At 39.7% G+C, this 19235-nt stretch overlaps 2 protein-coding genes across 5 annotated transcripts in view; one reads left to right on the top strand and one right to left on the bottom strand.

Moving 5' to 3' along the window:
* LOC120426163 (papilin) overlaps positions 1-19235 on the top strand; it is a 127551-nt gene that overhangs the window by 33881 nt on the left and 74435 nt on the right. The gene's annotated exons all lie outside the window — the stretch shown is intronic.
* On the bottom strand, positions 11614-12622 carry LOC128092469 (larval cuticle protein A3A-like). The gene is made up of 2 exons (XM_052706338.1): positions 12463-12622; positions 11614-12389 (listed from the first exon to the last, which is right to left on the bottom strand). The coding sequence occupies exons 1-2, from the start codon at positions 12472-12474 to the stop codon at positions 11850-11852; spliced, it is 552 nt and encodes a 183-aa protein (XP_052562298.1). The 5' UTR covers positions 12475-12622; the 3' UTR covers positions 11614-11849.

Here is a 19235-nt window from a genome sequence, read left to right as displayed (position 1 = left end):
GCAACTAATAACACCATAGTTATACAATTCAGGGTTAGGACTGAAAAACTGATTGAAAATTTTCACATGGTTCTAGCACAGAGAAGATCAAATATAATAATCAAAAATTCTACTTCTACCAAACCAACAAACAAACCAATTCAATTTCCTCCCAGAGCCACCCAGAGCACGCGTCACACAAGCTGATTGAAATTTGCCACCAAACATTCGTTTGATGAAAACCAATTCGTCGGCAAACAAGTGAAATGTAACGTTCAATGTAATAATTGAAATTCTGCCGCTGATTTTGAGAAAATATCGCACCGCCAAACATTCGCTGGCGGAAAAATTTCGCTCTTTGCACAAAAAGGAAACACCGCAGGATTTGAGGTTTTCCTTCTGACTGCTGCCATGTGGAAAATTCCACGTCGTCACATTTGTCACGTGCTTACGAGTCGGGGGTTTGACTGCGAGCCCCGTCACCTGACGACGATTGACGAAAGTATAATTTATTCATATCGTGTATCAAGTGTCGGAGAATTTTCCTGCTCTTTGATTTTCCAAGAATGTTGAGAAGGGGTGTGAGAGGGAGAGTTAGCTGATTTGTCATCTTTTCACCTCTCACTCCAAAGAGGCAAACTGCGTCGCGACGCCGGAAGGAAACTGGGAAATTTGTGTGTTTGTGTGTGTGTCAATGTGAGGGATGTCAAAACCACCCTCACCCAAAAGGCCCCAATCCTCTGACGGGGTGGCCACGTGGTGTGAGTCAATACTGCTTAACCGGAATGGTACTTTGCCGCGGGAGGTTGTGGTGTGACAGCCGGTGGAAAATTGGAAAACTCATATATCTTTGCGTTTGATCGACATTCCCGCAAACTGAGGTGAACGGCACATCAGCCGAGAAAAATCAGAGGTTAAGGGACGATATTTAGTAACACAAAGTGACGAAGCACAAACATGATTTTCGGACAATTTTTACTTGAGATAGTGTGCCAAAACATGATATAAAATTTAAAACAGAAATATAACCCAACGATTTAGTGTATTTTTAAAATAAAAAAAAAATAAAAAGTCCCTTTTCGGATAGGGAGCACCGGGAAACGGGAAATTTTCAACCAATTTCCCGGGAAATCCAGGAAAATATTAAATTTATTAGTTGTTCTGAACTTGCTTCTAATTAACATTATTCATCAAAATTGTAGAGGACAGCAAGTTTAATGATTAAAATAACTGTAAAGATCAATTAATAGCTAAACCAAATGTAAAAATTCATACAACAACAACTAAAATATAATTTTTCGAATTTTATAACCTCAAATCGTAAAATGAATCAAAAAATGTTCTTTGGTATGTTGAGAAGTATTTTTTCATCAAAGTATATGGACAGTAAATAAAATAAATCCATACTCCACAATAGGAAAATTTCTTTTTAAATTCGCCTTTATGACCAGTTTTACAGAGTATGGTTTTACAAATTAAGTTGAAATGAATCAAAAAAATCAAGAAGAAATTATAATTTTTATAACAAATAAATTTTCTAACAACTCATACTGGTTTCAGTTCTTGAACAAATTTGTTAAGCTTTTTAGTTTTTCCTTAAAAATATAACTTTGCGCGTTTGTTTTATTTCAAACAACTCGATGTTTTCAAATATTTGGAGCAAGTTTTTGAAATGTGTTTTCATGTTTTGGGCACCCCTCAAACAATACAAAGTATTTTTATAATGGTTTTTAGATGGTTTTTGCCACATGGTTTTCTTGTTTATAATCACTCTTCCATTTTTTTTTTCATATTATAATCTCTAGCACCCATTGTTGCACTAATGCTCCATAATTCTTTTACTTCAAATTGTAATTTCTTGTATGGATGTAATTATTCGACCAAAAACCTACTTGTAATATTGAATGGCACCAATTCATTTTTTATCTTATTTGATCATGATAAACAAAAACATAAACAATTTGCTCTGGCGGTGCAGGGTTTCAATATTCTTTATTCTTTATCCAATTATTTTTCAAAAAGTTTACCTGAATTATAATAGTTTATTAAATTGAGTTTCTTCATTTTTAAATTTTTAAGAGCATTAAAAAAATGATTTCAAAGACTTAAGAAAATGTCTACTTCCGCTTGATATTCGGGAATTTTCGGGAAATTTTCAAATTCCCCAGGAAATATTTTTTTATGGGAAATCTTGAGAATTCCCTGAAAATTTTTCCCTCGGGACGGGAAATTGGACGCTCTAATCCAAATTGGTTTGGGGTACAAATTTCGTTCAAAAAACAAAAAAATGGTGGATTAAATTAAGCTTAAGGGGTTGCATACATGTAGATAATTACAAATTTTCATAGCATAGCATAGCATAGCATAGCATTACGGGTCTGCACCACGCTGTAGGGGGTGCCACAATGGTCAATTCAATATTCTTAGACAATTTGATTGCTGCCCGGTACAACCAAAAATATATAATAATAAATAATATAAGAACGGAAATTTCCACACTGTGCTCCAAGGCTACGACCATACAGTCCCGTGGGGATTTGGGAGGGGATGTTTTTGTTGTTCACTAGTGGCAAAAGTGCAGGGAACCCATGCGACTTTTAAAAGTGAACGGAATATTTTTGGGAGGTTTGGAATGGGGGTTAGGGGAATTTCATCGAGCCGATGAAAATGGTTCAATGCGTAATGTATTAAATGATTTGGAGGTTTGTAAGTGTAAATGTGAGTCTGTAGTGTATTATTTCAAAGCAGATAGTTTTGTAATAATAATAAATATAATAAATATAGTAAATAAAATAAATATAAATACAATCAAGATGATTCCAGGAAGCTGTAAAAAATAGCAGTAAATTTAAATCTAAATGCTCCAGATGGTTCCCATGCTGTTTTAGAAAGTTTCGTTAATTTAAGCAATTTGATCATATATGGTATGAGGAGATGGTATGTTACAAGAAAGGTATAGAATGAGGAATGATATGAACATTTAAATAAATCATAGTGAGTAGATATATTTACATGTAGACAGTTAATTTTAAAGAATTCCAGGAAACTGTAAAAAAACAATAATTTAAAAATTAATATACGAGATTGAACCACAATTAAAACAACAGAGGCCAAACACGATCGAAGCAGGCTTTGCTTCGCAAAGAGCAACGGCGAAATTGGCCAGCTTCTTTCAAAATCACTTTTTTCTTCATTTTTCTCCCTCGCGAAACAACGACGTAGGCCAAACACGATCGAAACAGGCCTTGCCTCGCAGAGCAACGGTGAGACTCATGTATACATGAGTCATCTATAGATAATTACAAAATTTCATATTACAGAAAATTTATTGAATCACTAAAAAGATGCCAAGACATATCCCGTGTCATGACGAAGCCCGATTTTGTTTTTTTTTGCTTTAAAAAAAATACAAAAATCAAAAAGTGAAGATTTTTTATATGTAAAACACAAAAATATTTTTACCTCTTTTTAAAATAAGTTTTTTGAAAATCGACCTACGTCATGCTCACTGGACCAGTTTAACGAGTCTTCACCAAAATTTTGAGCCGAATTGGTCAAAGCATTGTTTTTTAAACTGCTTACTTCACTAGCTATATCTCGGCAATGATACAACTAAATGTCTTCAAATTTCTTTTGATAATAGATTAAAATGTATATTTTGATGCCCTGATAACAAATTTTAAATAAAATTAAGTGTGTGCTCACACCAACCTCTGACTTTTTTTGTAGATGTATCCCCTTAAAAAGACACAATTTCATACATCTTCTTATCTTGGAATGGTTCCTTCACCCAAAATTCAGAGTCGAGATAATCGTTCTCTCAAAATTTATTGAGGGCTCAATGCCAAAATCGATAGAATAATGGTACCAACTCACACCATCATAACAAATGAGTTCATTCGTTAGTTGAATCAATAAATCTCCAACAAGTGTCATACATCGACTTCTGACTTCTCCTTGGTCACCAAGCTGTGTTGGCCGAGGCAGCTAAGTCATTGGATTGGTTATTCAAAGGTCTCTGGTTCGATTCCCGTTATCGACACTTTTGGTTTTTTGTTTGACGGATGAACTTTTTTTGCAAATGAACCTCGAGAGAATAGTTCTATCGCCCATCTCGAGCTGTGTTCTCTGCGTCCGTGAATGGTACCACTATTCTCTCGACTCGAGACCATCATTCTCTCGGACTAGCGCTGCCAGTTTTGGGTGTACAAAACATCTGAGTTTAAAAACCACGACTCGTTTTTGTGAACCATGGTTCCTTCTTTTTAGTGCACCGGGTCCTTTGAACGGCTTGTTCTTTTTTTTCGTCTAAGTGAGCTATCACAATTTAACGATTTTAAAAGGTGCTTTTTGTTACTTTATGTTTAAAATGTGTTGTTTGATTTCGACTTTTTCAGGATTTTGAGGCTTTAAAAAAATTATCATTAAACGTTTTTTTGTTTCTTTAAGTTTAAGATGCTTTATTCGATTTCAACTTTTTTAGTTTTTTGAGGCTTTAAAAAATGATTATTAAATTTTACAGAAAAAGACATCTTGCATTTTGTTTGGTTTAGTAACTGTCACAAGGTTTAAACTGGTTATGAGTTTGGACAACAGCTTGACAATGTTTGATTTATTTATGTTAAAACTCACTTAAATACTTATTAATTATTTTATTTAAAAACTTACTAGATTTTATGGAGTCAATCGTTTTTTCGTTGTTTTCCCCTAACAAACTTCCTCAGAAACCACACTCCAGGATTCCATCAGATGAAAACGTCCTGCTTTGGACGGATTTATGCTGGTTTTATAACACCTTTTCTGTAAAAAAAAACTAAGGGGAAAAGCCGTCACCTGCAGCATCGACGACTCTAGTTGCGTCGCGACGGCTTCGTCGTCTGAGGACCCAGTTGTGAAACCAAAAGGAAGGAAATTTGCTGTGTGGCAAATTGAATCGAAAAGCAAATCTCCACCACAATCCAGACGGCCGGAAAAGGGTTTCGTTGTGGGGGTGGGTGGAGATTGAAAAGAACCACGCGAGAAAGGATTGTGTGTTGCCAGCAGCTTGATTTGTTGCCGATAGGCTTTTCACTCTTCTACCGGGGTGACTGAAAATGTAGCATAATGTATATGTTTGGCGGTGGAAATTGGAAAATATCCTGCATAACTCCTTTGACATCGGGGTGGGGTTGGTAATAGCATAACAGATTAGGGAGAAGTGCGCAAAATTGACGATCAATTGAAGGTTGTGGAGCAATGTGGAAATTGAAAAACGACTCTGAACTTGAAGGGGAACGACATTTTTGGTCGTTTGTGGTTCTTGAAAGTGGCATTGATGATGAAGTTGAAGTGCAAATGTGTTTCATTTGGCGAGTTCCTTTCAACTGAGTTATTTTTCTTTCTCGCTAAAACACAGATTTTGAAACTATTTCTTACATATCCATATAATTCTTTAAAGTTCCTTTAAATAGATGGAACACAATACCTTCTAGGACCTTTTTTTAAAAAAAACTCTACGTATATTCTATCTTTCTTTCGCAGGTAGAGTATCATTTATTTCGCTAAAAAAATCCTGAATTAACATAGAAAGGTAAAAAAAATCTTCAAAGCTAAAACGTCTGCCGCTGCAAAAAAATCATTCTCGCTTTACTTTCAAACTATTATAAAGTTAATCATTTCCACCTCATAAAAAGCACATTTCAGAGAGTTTTTTGTTATCTTTACATTTCTCTTCTGTTAATTGAGTTCATTTCCAGGGTGAGCACTCGTTTTATTACATTTAATGTTCAGGTTTACAGTGCATTTATGATCAATATTCTATCAAATTAGTTAGTTTGAATGTTCAACTTTATGTATATTCTTGTATTATTATCAGAGCACAACATAGCACATTCAATTTCGGTATTAAAAGAACCTTTCTGGTAAGAAAAAAAAAGTTTATTTGAAGATATTTTATCAATATTTTCGAAAAGTTTTGCTTTTTTTGTCAGGGATAAAAAGGCTTGATGCTTTATTAAAAAAAAAACAACATTAAATGACTGCCAGCCCTTTTTCTGACCTGCCAAGAGCTCTTATTATAACTTGAGCTGTCTGTTTGCTCTCCCTTTTTCCGAAGGAAAAACGTCCGCCAACTGAAACTGTTGATTCAGCACCACCTGAACGAGCCTTTTGTGCTTATTTGAATTTTTTTCTGAAAGGAGCAAAAGGTAATTCATAGAATGAATGGTTTTTCTACTCAAATACCTCACTTTGCTCTTTATTAGCGCAATTAGATTACGGCTTTACTCGGCTGGCTCTTTAAGCATAGTTCGTCAGCTTTATCCACACTGGAAAAATTGACCACAACCTCAAACCCCCACATTGGCGGTTCCAATTTGTACCACAACACAAGCAAGAAATTGTTTTCTTCCGCTCACTTGAAGCTTGAAATTCGATTAAATTAAACTTTAAACATCAAACCAATTTGCTGCTGAGAAGTGACTAACGTCAACAACACTCACCCTCTGTATGCCGGTTGCAGACCTTCAGGGGTATCACACACAGGTGGCCCCAACTTCTCTCTCTCTGTGTGTGATTGTGCGAATTGGTGCTCCAGGAGAGGTCAAAGCTTTTTTCCACCTCCCCTTTTTCCGGGCATCAGTTTGGGTGGGGGGAAAACTCTTAAGAGCAAGAAACACCAAATTAAGTTATGGTTCGTCGTCGAGGTTGCAGCTGGCTGGAAGGAAAGTCAAGTCAAGTTTAGTCGCAAGTTCTTTTCCCTCCTGAGGTGAAGGTGCACTTTTGTGCAAGATGCACTCGCTTGCTCTTGCCGGCAGTTGCTATTTATTGTTATTGTTAATGAAATTGAAAATCTAATTTGTACCTGCTGTTGCAGCAACTGCGAGGGGTGTGCCGTGGACCTGGAAAATTGCTTCCGGGGGTCGGATTCTGAGCAAGGAAACAGCTGCTGGTTTGTCTTGGAAAAGATGTGAGCAGTTCGTCGCCATCGTGCTAACTTGTCGTACGTGCATTTTGGGCCAAATTGAGTTATGGACGCCATTTTGTGCAGCACACAATGCCTCACCTTTTGACCTTCACAGATCCCCAACATTCGATTTCAATCCTGAGATATTCAACGAAATCCGAAAAAACTCCGAGCATTTTTGTCACTTTACATATGAAAGTAGTTTCAATCTTGTCGTGCTATCTTGTCACTCCCTGAAAATTGATGTAAGTGCGACAACTGGCCGAAGGGATTTCAGGTCAGAACGCGTTTGACGCACGTACAAGTAAGACTACCGTAAACATTTGTAATTATAACTCGGGACTCCAGCAACCAACTTTAACCAAACTTCGGGACAATGTACATACTGGTCAGCCAAACAAAATGTGGTTGTTATTGTTTTGGTCAAACATTAAAACGTGTTCTTCTCGGAACGGGTGCGACAAGATAGCACGACGACGTCGAGTTGTCGATCGGTAGTAATTTCAGATTGGCTGAGGGTGAACTTTTTGAAAAATGAACCTTTGAGTTAAGTACTCTCGATCGTTTCGGGATTTATCTGTCGTTCACAGTACCTTTTTACTACCAAACCCTGCTCTTTATCTTCACGTATACCGAGGCTTAATTTTGGGGGTAAATTTTGTAAAATGTTGGAAAGTTTTTTAAATGAAGGTTACCTTAAAATAACATCGCTTTGTAGCAATCTTTGGTTGGGTTGTCCTAATCATGATGATTTGAGATTTATTTGCGTGCCATAATTTTTTTATTATCCTCTAAAAACAACTTCAATATTCTTCTGCAGTCGCTAGTTTTGGCGTTTCTTACAAGTGTTCCTTTCAAAGTGTTTGTAGAGTACACGTACGCCGAAGGGTTATAATATTAAAAGATTATTAAACATCATCGCTTCAAAACTGCCTCCACGCCTTGCTTGAAAACTAACTTGGTTCGTAAAATCTGCATTTCCACGTACCAAACGACGTCATAATTAAACAAGATCTCATCGTCCAAATTTCGAGCCACATTAGCCCAGCGAGTCATCATGTGTGCGGGGCAATAAAAAATATCTGCTCTCATCCATCTACTCACTTTTTTGTTTTGTTTTTGTGTTTCAACTAACAACATTCATTTCACTCGCATCATGCCAATCTTGTGCACTTCTCTTCTAATTTGATTCTGAAGACGAATGGGAAAGGGGCGAAATGCAATTTCATGATGCATTTGAAGTTGCACTTTCAGCCGCGTTTTTTTTGGTTTGTGCAGCTTGCTGTGCTCGTTTAGTTTTAATTTGTTTGAGTTATAAAACATTCTACTAGGGGGATTGATCTCACTTTTTACGACCGACTTGTACCAGCATGTCGCAGTTTGTATAACGTATCACGCCGCGTAAATTGCACGCTACAAACAGACTCGTTATGTTTTCTACCTCGTGTTCTTGTTTTCTTCTGATGAACAGTGATGAGTGTGTTCTGGACGTTGGGTCCATTGAAGGTCTGTTCCTTTGACATTTAATTTGACGAACCATATCTACTCAACTATGCGTTTCTCTATTTTTTACCACAATTGTAAAAAAATGGTCTCATTTATTATCTTCCCTTCACTTCCCTTATCCTAAGTCTCTCTTTTTTATGTTGTTTTTCTTTACACATTTCTTCATTAATTTATTAACACTTAACCACTGAACAAACAAAGTACAACCAACAATTTTATTTCATTTCTTCACAAATGATATTAAAAATTTCTGAATTTCAAAATGTGTCTGATGGTCTTTACAGAAATAGTGAGAGCATATTAAATAACTTTCAACATTTCGATGTATCTACGCTTTCTTTTACTAGGTCTTCCATCTAGTTAGCATAAGAGAGCACAGAGGCATCGATTTACTATAATATCTTGTTATCTTGATTGTAATGTAGTCTTAAGCCGCTGTAGGCAAACAAAGAACTCAACAATTAATCATAATCGCATCACTTCCGGAATGTGCACCACCTCTCAAAAAGCTCCCCGTGCCATTTCCTCAAACCTATCAATCAAACGACACGATCTGTGCCTATGCTGTGGGCACAAGATCATTGACATCTCATTGTGAAATCGTTTTGAAACCAATAAAACAAACGTCGCAAAAAAAGCTTATTTCTTCAGATTTATGCTACCACTATCTTAGAGGGGGTTATGCATGACTAGGGTGGATATTTGTCCAACATGAAAACAAACTAAACAGTTTTTGCTATTTAAAAAAATAATCTTGCTTGTTGCTAAAACGAGTTGAAATATAGAAAATAACTCATTTTTAAATATCGAAAAAAACAACCCTAACACAAAACGACCCTGACATTGCCCTCCCAGGTGGTGCCACGCGTCAAGCGTGTTCGTGGTCTTTCAAAAAAGGTTTATTTTAGCATTGAATGACTGTTGCCATGTTGCTGTGCCAAAATTTGCCCACGGTCAACCAGAGTTAGTAGTTCGTTAGTTTAAAGTTAGAGTGCCTAAAGTTGTTGGCACGATCGCACGAATGTTTTGCCAACGAGACCGAACATGGGTGCTTAGTAAAAAATGTTGCTTTTGAATTGTGCTCAATGCCCGCATTTATTCAAATTGATCATAAAGAAACCTTTCTTGATTGCACCGAGCCTTCATGAAGATCCACTCAAGCTTCTCATCGTCACAGTTTAGCTTATTTCTCGTCGAAATCCAACCAAATGCCCATTCTGTGCTTAAGCATTGATTGTATTTGGTGTCAACTATAGAAACGATCTGCCCGCGCTTGTGTTGTACTTCCCAGAAAGCACTCGGCAAAATTTGCTGCGGAATCCACGTGTACACCTTGTGGTTTCCATTGATGAACGTGTCCTCCGCGACAATCAAATATTCCTCATGGCTCTCGTGCATAATTGTGAATCTTTGGCCCAAACGCTTCACGATCCAGGTTTCCGGGTGGTTGCTGTGTGTCACGTGACGATGTTTGGAATCTAGCACCTTCGAAGATGTTAGATATTTACTCTGATGAACGCTCCAGATTTTGACGCAACCCGTAGGAATTTTAAAGCAATCAGCAGGCAGTACCACTAGACACAATAATAGTACGATCTTCATGATTTCAGTACGCTTTGTTTATGGACGGTTTGTCCATTTGTTATATATTCTAGTTTAGAACACTCAATAGAAAAAAACATGCCATTTGAATTTGTATATTAATTATTCAAGCATTTCTAATGATTTTTTCATCAAATATTAAAATTAAATTTAAATGTTATTTAATTTTTTTACAAAATAGTTTGTATTTTTTCAATATTTTAGCAGACCAAACTGTAATAATCTGTAAATATTTCTACGAGACATGTGCAGGCCGGCAAGTATTGCAACATTTCAGAATGGAACTATCATTTCTACCACTCTAGTGTGACAATGAAGCATCGTTCATTTTATGAAATAAAATTGTAACACTATGTTAGAAGCACTAATAGTGTATTGCACCTGAACAAGCAAACATCAGATAAATATAAATGCCGTATCTATATTTTTTATCGTAGCCACTTGTATAAAAAATCTTAAGTCATTTATCGAAGCCTCAGTAACGGAACAATTTCGAAATGAAAACCACACTTGTCCTTTGTCTGATTGCAGTTCCTGCTGCTTTCCAAGACGTTCCCACCGGATGTGTTGTATTAAAGAGTGCTCACAGTCACAAATATCTAGTCACTGCCTCACCATATGACAAGGATCGCCGCAATGTTGCATTTTTCGGAGAAAAGCAAAACTGGATTATAAATCAATTTGGCTCGATGAATGATGAGTATACCATAATGCATGAATCGTCGAAGGAATATCTGTACACTGCCAAGCACACCACCAGTGGGGGACAAAAAGTGTTCACTTGGACACCAAAAGAACTCGTTAGGAACGGTATCTGGCAAATCAAGAGGAGTGGAAATGGATTTTCTATCTACAACAGCCAGTACAAGCAGTGCCTGAAGGCCGTAAGCGATTTAGGATCGGTTCACACCGAGGCGCAGAAAAGCTGTGATGGTGATTTGTTCAAATGGAGGATGTTCAAATGTTAGAAGAAGTGCTTAGTTTGATTTAGTATTGATCTAAACTGTTTGTAAAGTGAACGTAACCATCAAGTACCTGACTGCTTCGAAACAAATCCATCACTGATTTTCAAAGTTACCGAAAAAAATGAAAGCATGTCACTTAATCATTCAAATCATTTATTCCTGAAATGCAGAAATAATCAGCTCAATAGAAAATGAGGAATCAAGTTTTCATCAATAATGCTGTTAAATAATTAAATAGGCACAAGTTTTAATCTGCCAAAATTCCCGAATTCCCATTTTTGTCGTTTGCATGATCAATCTGAATTTTGCTAGAACTTGACATTCATACCTGCGTTGCAAAGCTGATGAGCTCATCAGTTGACATGCGGACAAAAGCATTTTAACGTTGCGCCATCACCATTTAAAACAAATTCAGAGTAGAGGGTTGCACCTTCGTATGAGTTCAAAGTCTTTCCAACAGAGAGATACCAACCAACTCCGGCGGCGATCGTGATCAATCTCCGGTGAGTTAATGAGTTTGGCTGGCGTGCGACCTTGTCAACGCGTCTCCTCTAGCACGGTGGCTAATTTGTTTCTCAAATGTGGACAGACAGGGTCAGGAAAGGCAAACGATTTGACTCCGTATTGACAATACTCGTGTATTTTGAACAAAAAATATGTTAATTGTATAAATAGTTGCAAGTGTTTTTTACAAGTCGGCGAGGACGGGGCTGAACTCGTCTGAGGTTCAAAATGGTTGAGAGATTCTCGAAATAGGGAAAATTAGGGGGTAGGGATTTGGTATTTTTGGGTAGGAAATGGGTCCATTCGTTGCTGCATGGGGTTGTACTTTGACAGTCCTTTGATCGGTTTGTTTAGTGATGGTACGCGTAAGCAGGGGCAGCGGACACAATGGTCTTGGTCACGGCCGGGGCAGCGGCGTAGTGGACGGCTGGCTGGGACACAATGGTCTTGGTCACGGCCGGAGCGGCGTAGTAGGCTGGCTGCTGGACAATGGTCTTGGCAACAGGGGCAGCAACAACGGTCTTGGTGGCCAGAGGTTCACGGTGGACGACGGCGTTGAATCCGTTATGAGGATCGGAGGTGTACTCAACGGTACGCTTGACACCATCGGGGTCAACGACGGAGTACGATCCCTGGACGACATCTCCGTTGCGGGACTCCTGCTGGGACTTCTGGTCACCGGTCAGCGCGTCAGAGATTCCGTACGAGAAAGAGTACTGAGGGTTCGGGTCGTACTCATCAGCGACAATGGTCTTGGCAACGGGAGCAGCCACGATGGTCTTCGTCACCGGAGCGGCGTAGGCAACGTGAGCTGGGGCAGCGGCGTAACCTAACGGAGCGGAGATGACTCCGGCACGGGCAACGGCCACCAGGGCGCAGAAGGTCAGGAACTGCAATGCAAAGCAAAATCCAGATTAATTTTATCCACCCCTAAAAATAGGCCAACCCTAGCACACCCCCTACCTTGAAAGCCATGGTTTGTTGATGGGATGAGATGGAGTTGTTGTTCACAGCACTAAACAATCGATTGAACTGTGCCGCAATCAACCCGTTCCGACCAATTTATACCGGCGCGCAGGCGCAGGTTGATCCGTTCGCAGAGACCCCTGGAGCGCGCAAAAAATCCACATTCTGTGCAGAGCAATGCAGCCAAACGAGCGTGAGAGAACTCGACGAACGCACCACAGTGCAGCCTGCCCAGGGGTTAGGTCGTCGCGATCGTAGCTGAGACATGTAGACGAGGAGACACGCCGCCAGCCAAAATCTACCAACCGCCATCGTCTTCTTCTTTTTCTGCCGCGGGTTCTCTCCAAGTTCGCAAGGTCTTCTCTGCATACTTTAAACTTGACAGACTTCTTGTGGTGAACGCATTTTCGCTCTCCGAGCTTCCTCTCTGGGTCTCGGGCCTAGGTCACGTGCCGAAGCAAGGTGTGGCCCGTGTTGCAGCGAAAGTTTCGGGAAAATCGTGGGTGATGTAATCACATTACTAAATAAACTAGAAGATCAAGGAGCTTCCTAAAATCCATTAAGAAAGCTTCAGACGCTGTTAGAATTGAGCGATACAATGACTTGCAGTAACTTACCGCTAAGCAAGTTAAACTCTCCTACCTTTAAGACACCAGTTTAGCTAGGTTTGCAAGTTCATTGCTCTCCATACCGGAATAATAGAAAAAAACTACCCAAGAATGTTTTACGACCAATCCAAATCCAATCTCGGAACAGCGATCTACTTCCTCAAACCGCTTCACGGTGGGCTTATTGTCTCTCTCGCAAAATCAATAGTCCGTCAATAGACTAATCCAGCAGCCCAAATCAATACTGTCCGGTCGGCTGTGACCCCACCTACCTTCCCCAAAGAACTCCCGCATGGTTAGCGATGAATGGAACCACCAAGAAGAAACATAGTAAACACACAAAAAGCTCGTACTCTCGCATCAACGTAATGATCGGGCGATACTTCAGGAAGGTCGTTCACTTTTCGCCGCTGCGCCGGTTGTAAGAAGGAGCCGGTTTTTATTTTCGGAGTCTGTCCGTCAACCGACCTGCGGGAAGGGACACGACAGCGGTGTGCCGGCAGAAATGGGTGAACCCCCCCTGTGTGGCCCAGTTACACTTTTGGCGCACTCGTTTGAAGGCTGGTTCCGCATCGCTGACCAAATTCTGACACAGTGTCGCGACATGTCGACATGTCGGTTTGTACTAAAGTAATTTGCTATGAAACTGGGAAAGACTGTTCGCTTGAGCTTAAACTGAACCGGAACGGGCTGTTCAAACGAATGCGCCTTTTGGGTCGAGTCTGGTGGTGGCACGGTGACGCGACCTTCAGCTTCTTACTCCTTTTTGCAGCTTCTCACGCGAAGAAGCGGTGAAGCAGAAGAGAGGTCGTGCAGGTTGAGGGCTAAGTTCCGCAAAAATATTAGGTTCCGAGCGGTCGCAAACTGCGACGAAACTAATTCGGCAGTGATGCCAACAGTTTGGAAGTTTTCATGGCTGACTAGCTGACAGATTAGTGAATACACGAAACAGTAATTTCAGTTAGTCGCACTAATTTTCCAAGGGAATGATGGAAAGAGAGGAATCACAAATCCGTATAAATAATTTCAAGATTTTATAGGTGTAAACCGTAAATGCGATCAAAAATTAAAATGGAAGAAAAAGGCTTTTAACTGCTTATTGAATTGTCGGTGTACAGGACGCCGCACTGTTTAATCATTTTCTGATGTACATTCAATTTTGCAGTCCAAACCCAGTCATTGAATTGGAAAAATATTTTTTTTTCAAATTTTCTTTTCTTGATCTGTGTGCACCTACGTCGAAGGCCAAGATTGTTTACTTTTTGCTCTTTGGTCTGACAGTCTTGGTCTGACAGATTTGGTCTGTCAGTTTTATCATGGATTTTGGTCTGGTCTAGGCGAGGGATAGGACACAGCACCTTCCTGTAATTTTCACTTTTTTTCTACTTTGTTAGAACCAAGTATGGAGGAGTTGAATATTCTACGACTCTGAATCTGATAATTAAAAATCTGCCTATACCAGGCATGAGGAATTTGGAACTCAGATTCAGTCAACGACACACTTCTTTCAAGGTCAGTTCTACCACGACCCGATCTACCCACTCCATAAATGTCACCATGTGAACCGGGCCAGGACCGCGATTGCATCAGCTGCGGCCAAAGTTTGGGTGACATTCGGTGTGACACCCTGTGTGTGTGCGAGCGAAGGCGTGCGACATGTAGGTCTTTCCATTATTATATTTTAAAGTCACTTTCAACTCTATAACCCGTAACATGGGCGAAAGAACGTGAAGTTAAGCCGAGATTTACCACCCAGGGTTCAAATGGTGTACAGATTATTTATCTCAAATTTATATGACGCAAAAGAGTTGAGTAACGCGAGGTTGCACGTGTGATATTGTGACGCCCCCGCAAGCTTCATGGGTGGGATTGCTACTGTTCTAACAGCACTGAAAGACGATCTGAGCTCGCAAAGCGTACACGGACTAAACCAATTGGCGCAGTGGCACGTGCTAATCGAAGATTCTCAGCTTTCAACGTCAGAAAGAGAAAGTGATACAAAAATAAATTGTTATTTATCGCTACTAAATCTTCCCTTTTGGTTCGTTACTGAAATAGAATCCATTCAAGTATTTCCCCTCATCCCAAAGTTCATGTTACTCATCATTCCAGTGGATCGTTCGAGCACTCCCCACTGGATCAATTATACTAATCCACTGCCTCACGAGTCTCCCGCCCAACTGTCGCTGAGCATCACCAACCTATCGTATCCTGAAGCAAGTTCCTCACAGCAAGTAGAAGAAAAGGTTCGTCGCCTCTGATCAAGTCCAGCACAGTCCAAACTGGTGCACACTCCCTAATGTCAAGGTCGTCGGCTCTTCAGTGAATCTCGCTGTGTCGCTGCGTACTCTACACAAGTACGGCTCGCGCGCGTCAAGTGCGTGATCCAAATCCAAAGGTCAAGAGCTCTCTACACACTCGTTATCTGCCCGGAGCTTCATACCAACGAGTTTGTGCGCATTACATCTGCGTGAACCCTTGGCGGCTGCGTACGCGTGGGCTGGTCTTAGTTAATGCGTAAATTGACAGTTTGATGGTTTGACACTTTTGACAGATTGACAGACTGCTTCAACACACATAGATTAATAATTCACTATACACGAGCATTCCTTTATCTTTATACTCATGGTTTGGCACTAATTGTTTTCAAACGAACGGGGTCACTTTTAAGTCTGACACCCTGTTTACACAGAGCTCACACTTCCTACCAAACGTTTGGGTTGTGTAGTGACAGTTCGTCACTTTTTAGTTTGACGTTTACCAAAGGGGTACAAACTAAAAAAGTGTTAAACGAAAAAGGCACCAACCACCGGGGGTTGACTGCACAGTAAAAAATTGTGTTAATTTGGAAGCTGTAAGTTTGGAAGGTTGAATATTACCTCTTTAATGAAGTAATTTTACCTCAATTAATACTGAAAAGGTGACATTACACCAGAAAAGTGGTAAATTTACACATTTTCTGATGTGAAATTACAACCCCTTCCCAGATGTAATACAGTCGACTCTCTGGCTGTCGATCTTCTCGATATCAATATTGCCCCATGTACCGATGAATTTCTCAGTCCCTTCAAACCGCATACTTCGGTTGTCTTTATTCCTCGATATTTTCTCTTGCTTGAAGAATCTCTTCCTCGACGGTCCCTTGGATTCTATTTGCTTTAAATATCAATTCCGGTTGTCAATAATTTCACTTTCTCATGGCTTGCATAGACACTTTTCTTTGAGAAACGAAGCTTTGAAGGGTGTTTGACATTTGATTTATTTGTTTTTGTTTGCTGGACGTTGCCATGATTCTCTCCCATTCTTCATGTAAACTAATGTCAAAAACAAAAACAATGACTTTTATATCCCGCCGTTTGGCATGCATGATTTTTAAAACCCACCAAACAAATCCTAGTAAACTGGGGTTGCGATGGCCAAAAAATTCTTGTCAAATATTTTCTGTTGTTGTGTAGAACCACACGGTTCATACCCCGGCGAACACAGTTCAGATTAATTCTGTTTTATTCCAGCCTCAAGTCCGCTGTTCATGCGTCCGGCTCATCCCGGCGAAGGAACAAGTAATGGAAAAGGGCAGATCGTTCACTAGCCGGATCATGGTAGATTTGCGCAGGATAATAAATCTGGTTGGCCGGAACGTGAGAACCAGGAGATGGCTACCATTGGACAGGACTTCAACAAGACTTCCATCGGAACGGAAAATATGCAAGCTATGCAACCATACACGTCGGGACCAGTGAAACTGGAATAATGGCCGTAATGGACGCTAGTTTCGCAAAAGGTCGCCCACTATCGTTGCTCCGACCGAAATGGCTATCAATTAAACGGTTCCAATTTTATTTTATTTGCATTCTTTTCAATAATTTTCAATCAAATCCAAAAAATAAATGGTGCTCAACAAAAGAATAAATAAAAAAGTTTAATGTTTATTGTTAAAATTGTGACTAATATATGTTTCAAACAGAGGAATGCAGGTTTTTATTCAATCATTTTTTTTTATTTTCATGATTTTGCTGTCAGGGTCTTGTACATGGCCAGGGATTTCTTTGTTCGTACCTGATGTCGTATCATAACAGATGAAAACACCGTGATCTTTCAAAAACTTCTACTGGGAATCACAGAAAGATCTAAAATCAAAGAAATTCTCGACATCATGATCTTCGTGGCCAGGCTCATCACAAACGGCTAGCGCAACCTGCTTTGAACGTGCAACATCCGTTTTGAGTTTCACCTACTATCTTCCCGATTATTTCGGATGGTTGGTGATCTGTCCTACACACTAAAAAAATATGAAAATTACACCTAACGTAATAGCAAAATCAACATAAAATAACATCATGTAATTGTAAATTGAACATAAAATTGTGGCTATTATGATGCAGACTTTAAAAATTGATATGAATAAGCTGAAACAGAGAAAAAGAGAGAAAGATCAATTTATTTTGACTGAACAGTACGTTTCGTTTGATGCACATGTTTGGAGCGTTTGATTAAATGTAATTTTACGTGCGATGATTTAATTTTACTCTGAATTTAACCCAATTCTATGCATTCTCAGTGCATTTTCCTTGACAGTGTACAGACACTTTAAACGTCAGCCATGTTTGAAGCGGAGAGAAAAATTGCGGAGCAGCTCCGGTCTTGAAATGCCCAGATTCTGGCACCAAAATAACCAGATTCCGACAAAAGTGGGCAGAATCTTCCACCACCAACCGGTTCCCCAGCAGCCAGCAGGAAAAAGTGAAAACAATAATTGAGGTAAGCACAGATTTTGCGTTGGAGTTTAGTAAATTCACAGCATTTTTTCTTGCTACGTTTTTCAGATGGCAGAACTTTACCGAGGGTTTTTGCCGAGGGACCGACTTCTTGGCCAGGGCTAATTTACCGCTGAACATCCGGCCACATCTGCTCAGGCGGGCAAGAACACTTGAGCGGCTGACGTCGATTTGTTTCCTGGAACAGCTTCCGAAAATTTTGCCGGGAGAATTTGAGTTCGCTGTTTGGAGAAGGAGCACGGAGGTGTTCCCGCAAGCATTTCGCCGCCGCTCCGAGCAAGCTGATCATTGTTTTTTGAACCGATCGGGCACAACTACAAGGCTCCATCAACGGTTCCAAATAATTCGGAAGATTGGATGAAACGAGCAGCGATCGACTTTACGGTGATGCTAGTGTTTTGTGTTTAATCTTGTGTGTTCAACGCTTTACGAAAGTGTAGCTAATAAAATGATTTTAAGCGAACAATTTCGATTTATTTTTATGAAAGGTTTCCATCCCAAATTATCCTTTATTTTGAATATTACACCAACCAAAATTTCCAGCACGCGTAAAATTACATTGCCATCGTTCGTTGTTCATGTCATGTAATTTTAAAATCTGATGTAATTTTCTGTCTCATCAGACGCTCCAGTTATGTGCATCGATAAGACAGAATATTACACGATTTTTTCGAAGTGTGTAGTGCCTAGTGGAGTTGCCACACGCTGGGATGAGCCGGACATCATGAACAGCGGACTTGAGGCTGGAATAAAACAGAATTAATCTGAACTGTGTTCGCCGGGGTAAGAACCGTGTGGTTCTACACAACAACAGAAAATATTTGACAAGAATTTTTTGGCCATCGCAACCCCAGTTTACTAGGATTTGTTTGGCGGGTTTTAAAAATCATGCATGCCAAACGGCGGGATATAAAAGTCATTGTTTTTGTTTTTGACATTAGTTTACATGAAGAATAGCTGGTTATCAAGAAAAAATAAATTTCAATCGAGTCTTCATTTTGCATCGTTCTGTAAACTGATGCTTCTCTTCCTCGACGGTCCCTTGGATATTGACAACCAGAGAGTCGACTGTATGACTATGATTTTTTTATGTGTGTAATTGAATTTTTCCTCCATTTTGATGAAAAAATAATCGCATTGGGAAAAGTATCTCAAAACGTGCATCAAGGGTTAACAATTACAAATTTAAATTTTAAAATATTTAAATACGATGCACCTCAGCAAGGAATGCTGATCCGATTTCGCAGGTCAATGTTTTGCTGTTTAAACTCTTCGCAGACTGCTCGAAATATAGTTCAGGACCGATCGAAATGAGGGTAATCTCGGGCGTTAAAGCAATGATTTATCGGGTAGACAACCCCGACCGGGTAAACTCCGGTCCGGTGTG

The sequence above is a fragment of the Culex pipiens genome, chromosome 1, assembly GCF_016801865.2.
Source record: "Culex pipiens pallens isolate TS chromosome 1, TS_CPP_V2, whole genome shotgun sequence".
Lineage (NCBI taxonomy): Eukaryota > Metazoa > Arthropoda > Insecta > Diptera > Culicidae > Culex > Culex pipiens.
The sequence above is the reverse complement of the archived record's forward strand: the minus strand, read 5'-3'. Positions and strand labels throughout refer to the sequence as shown.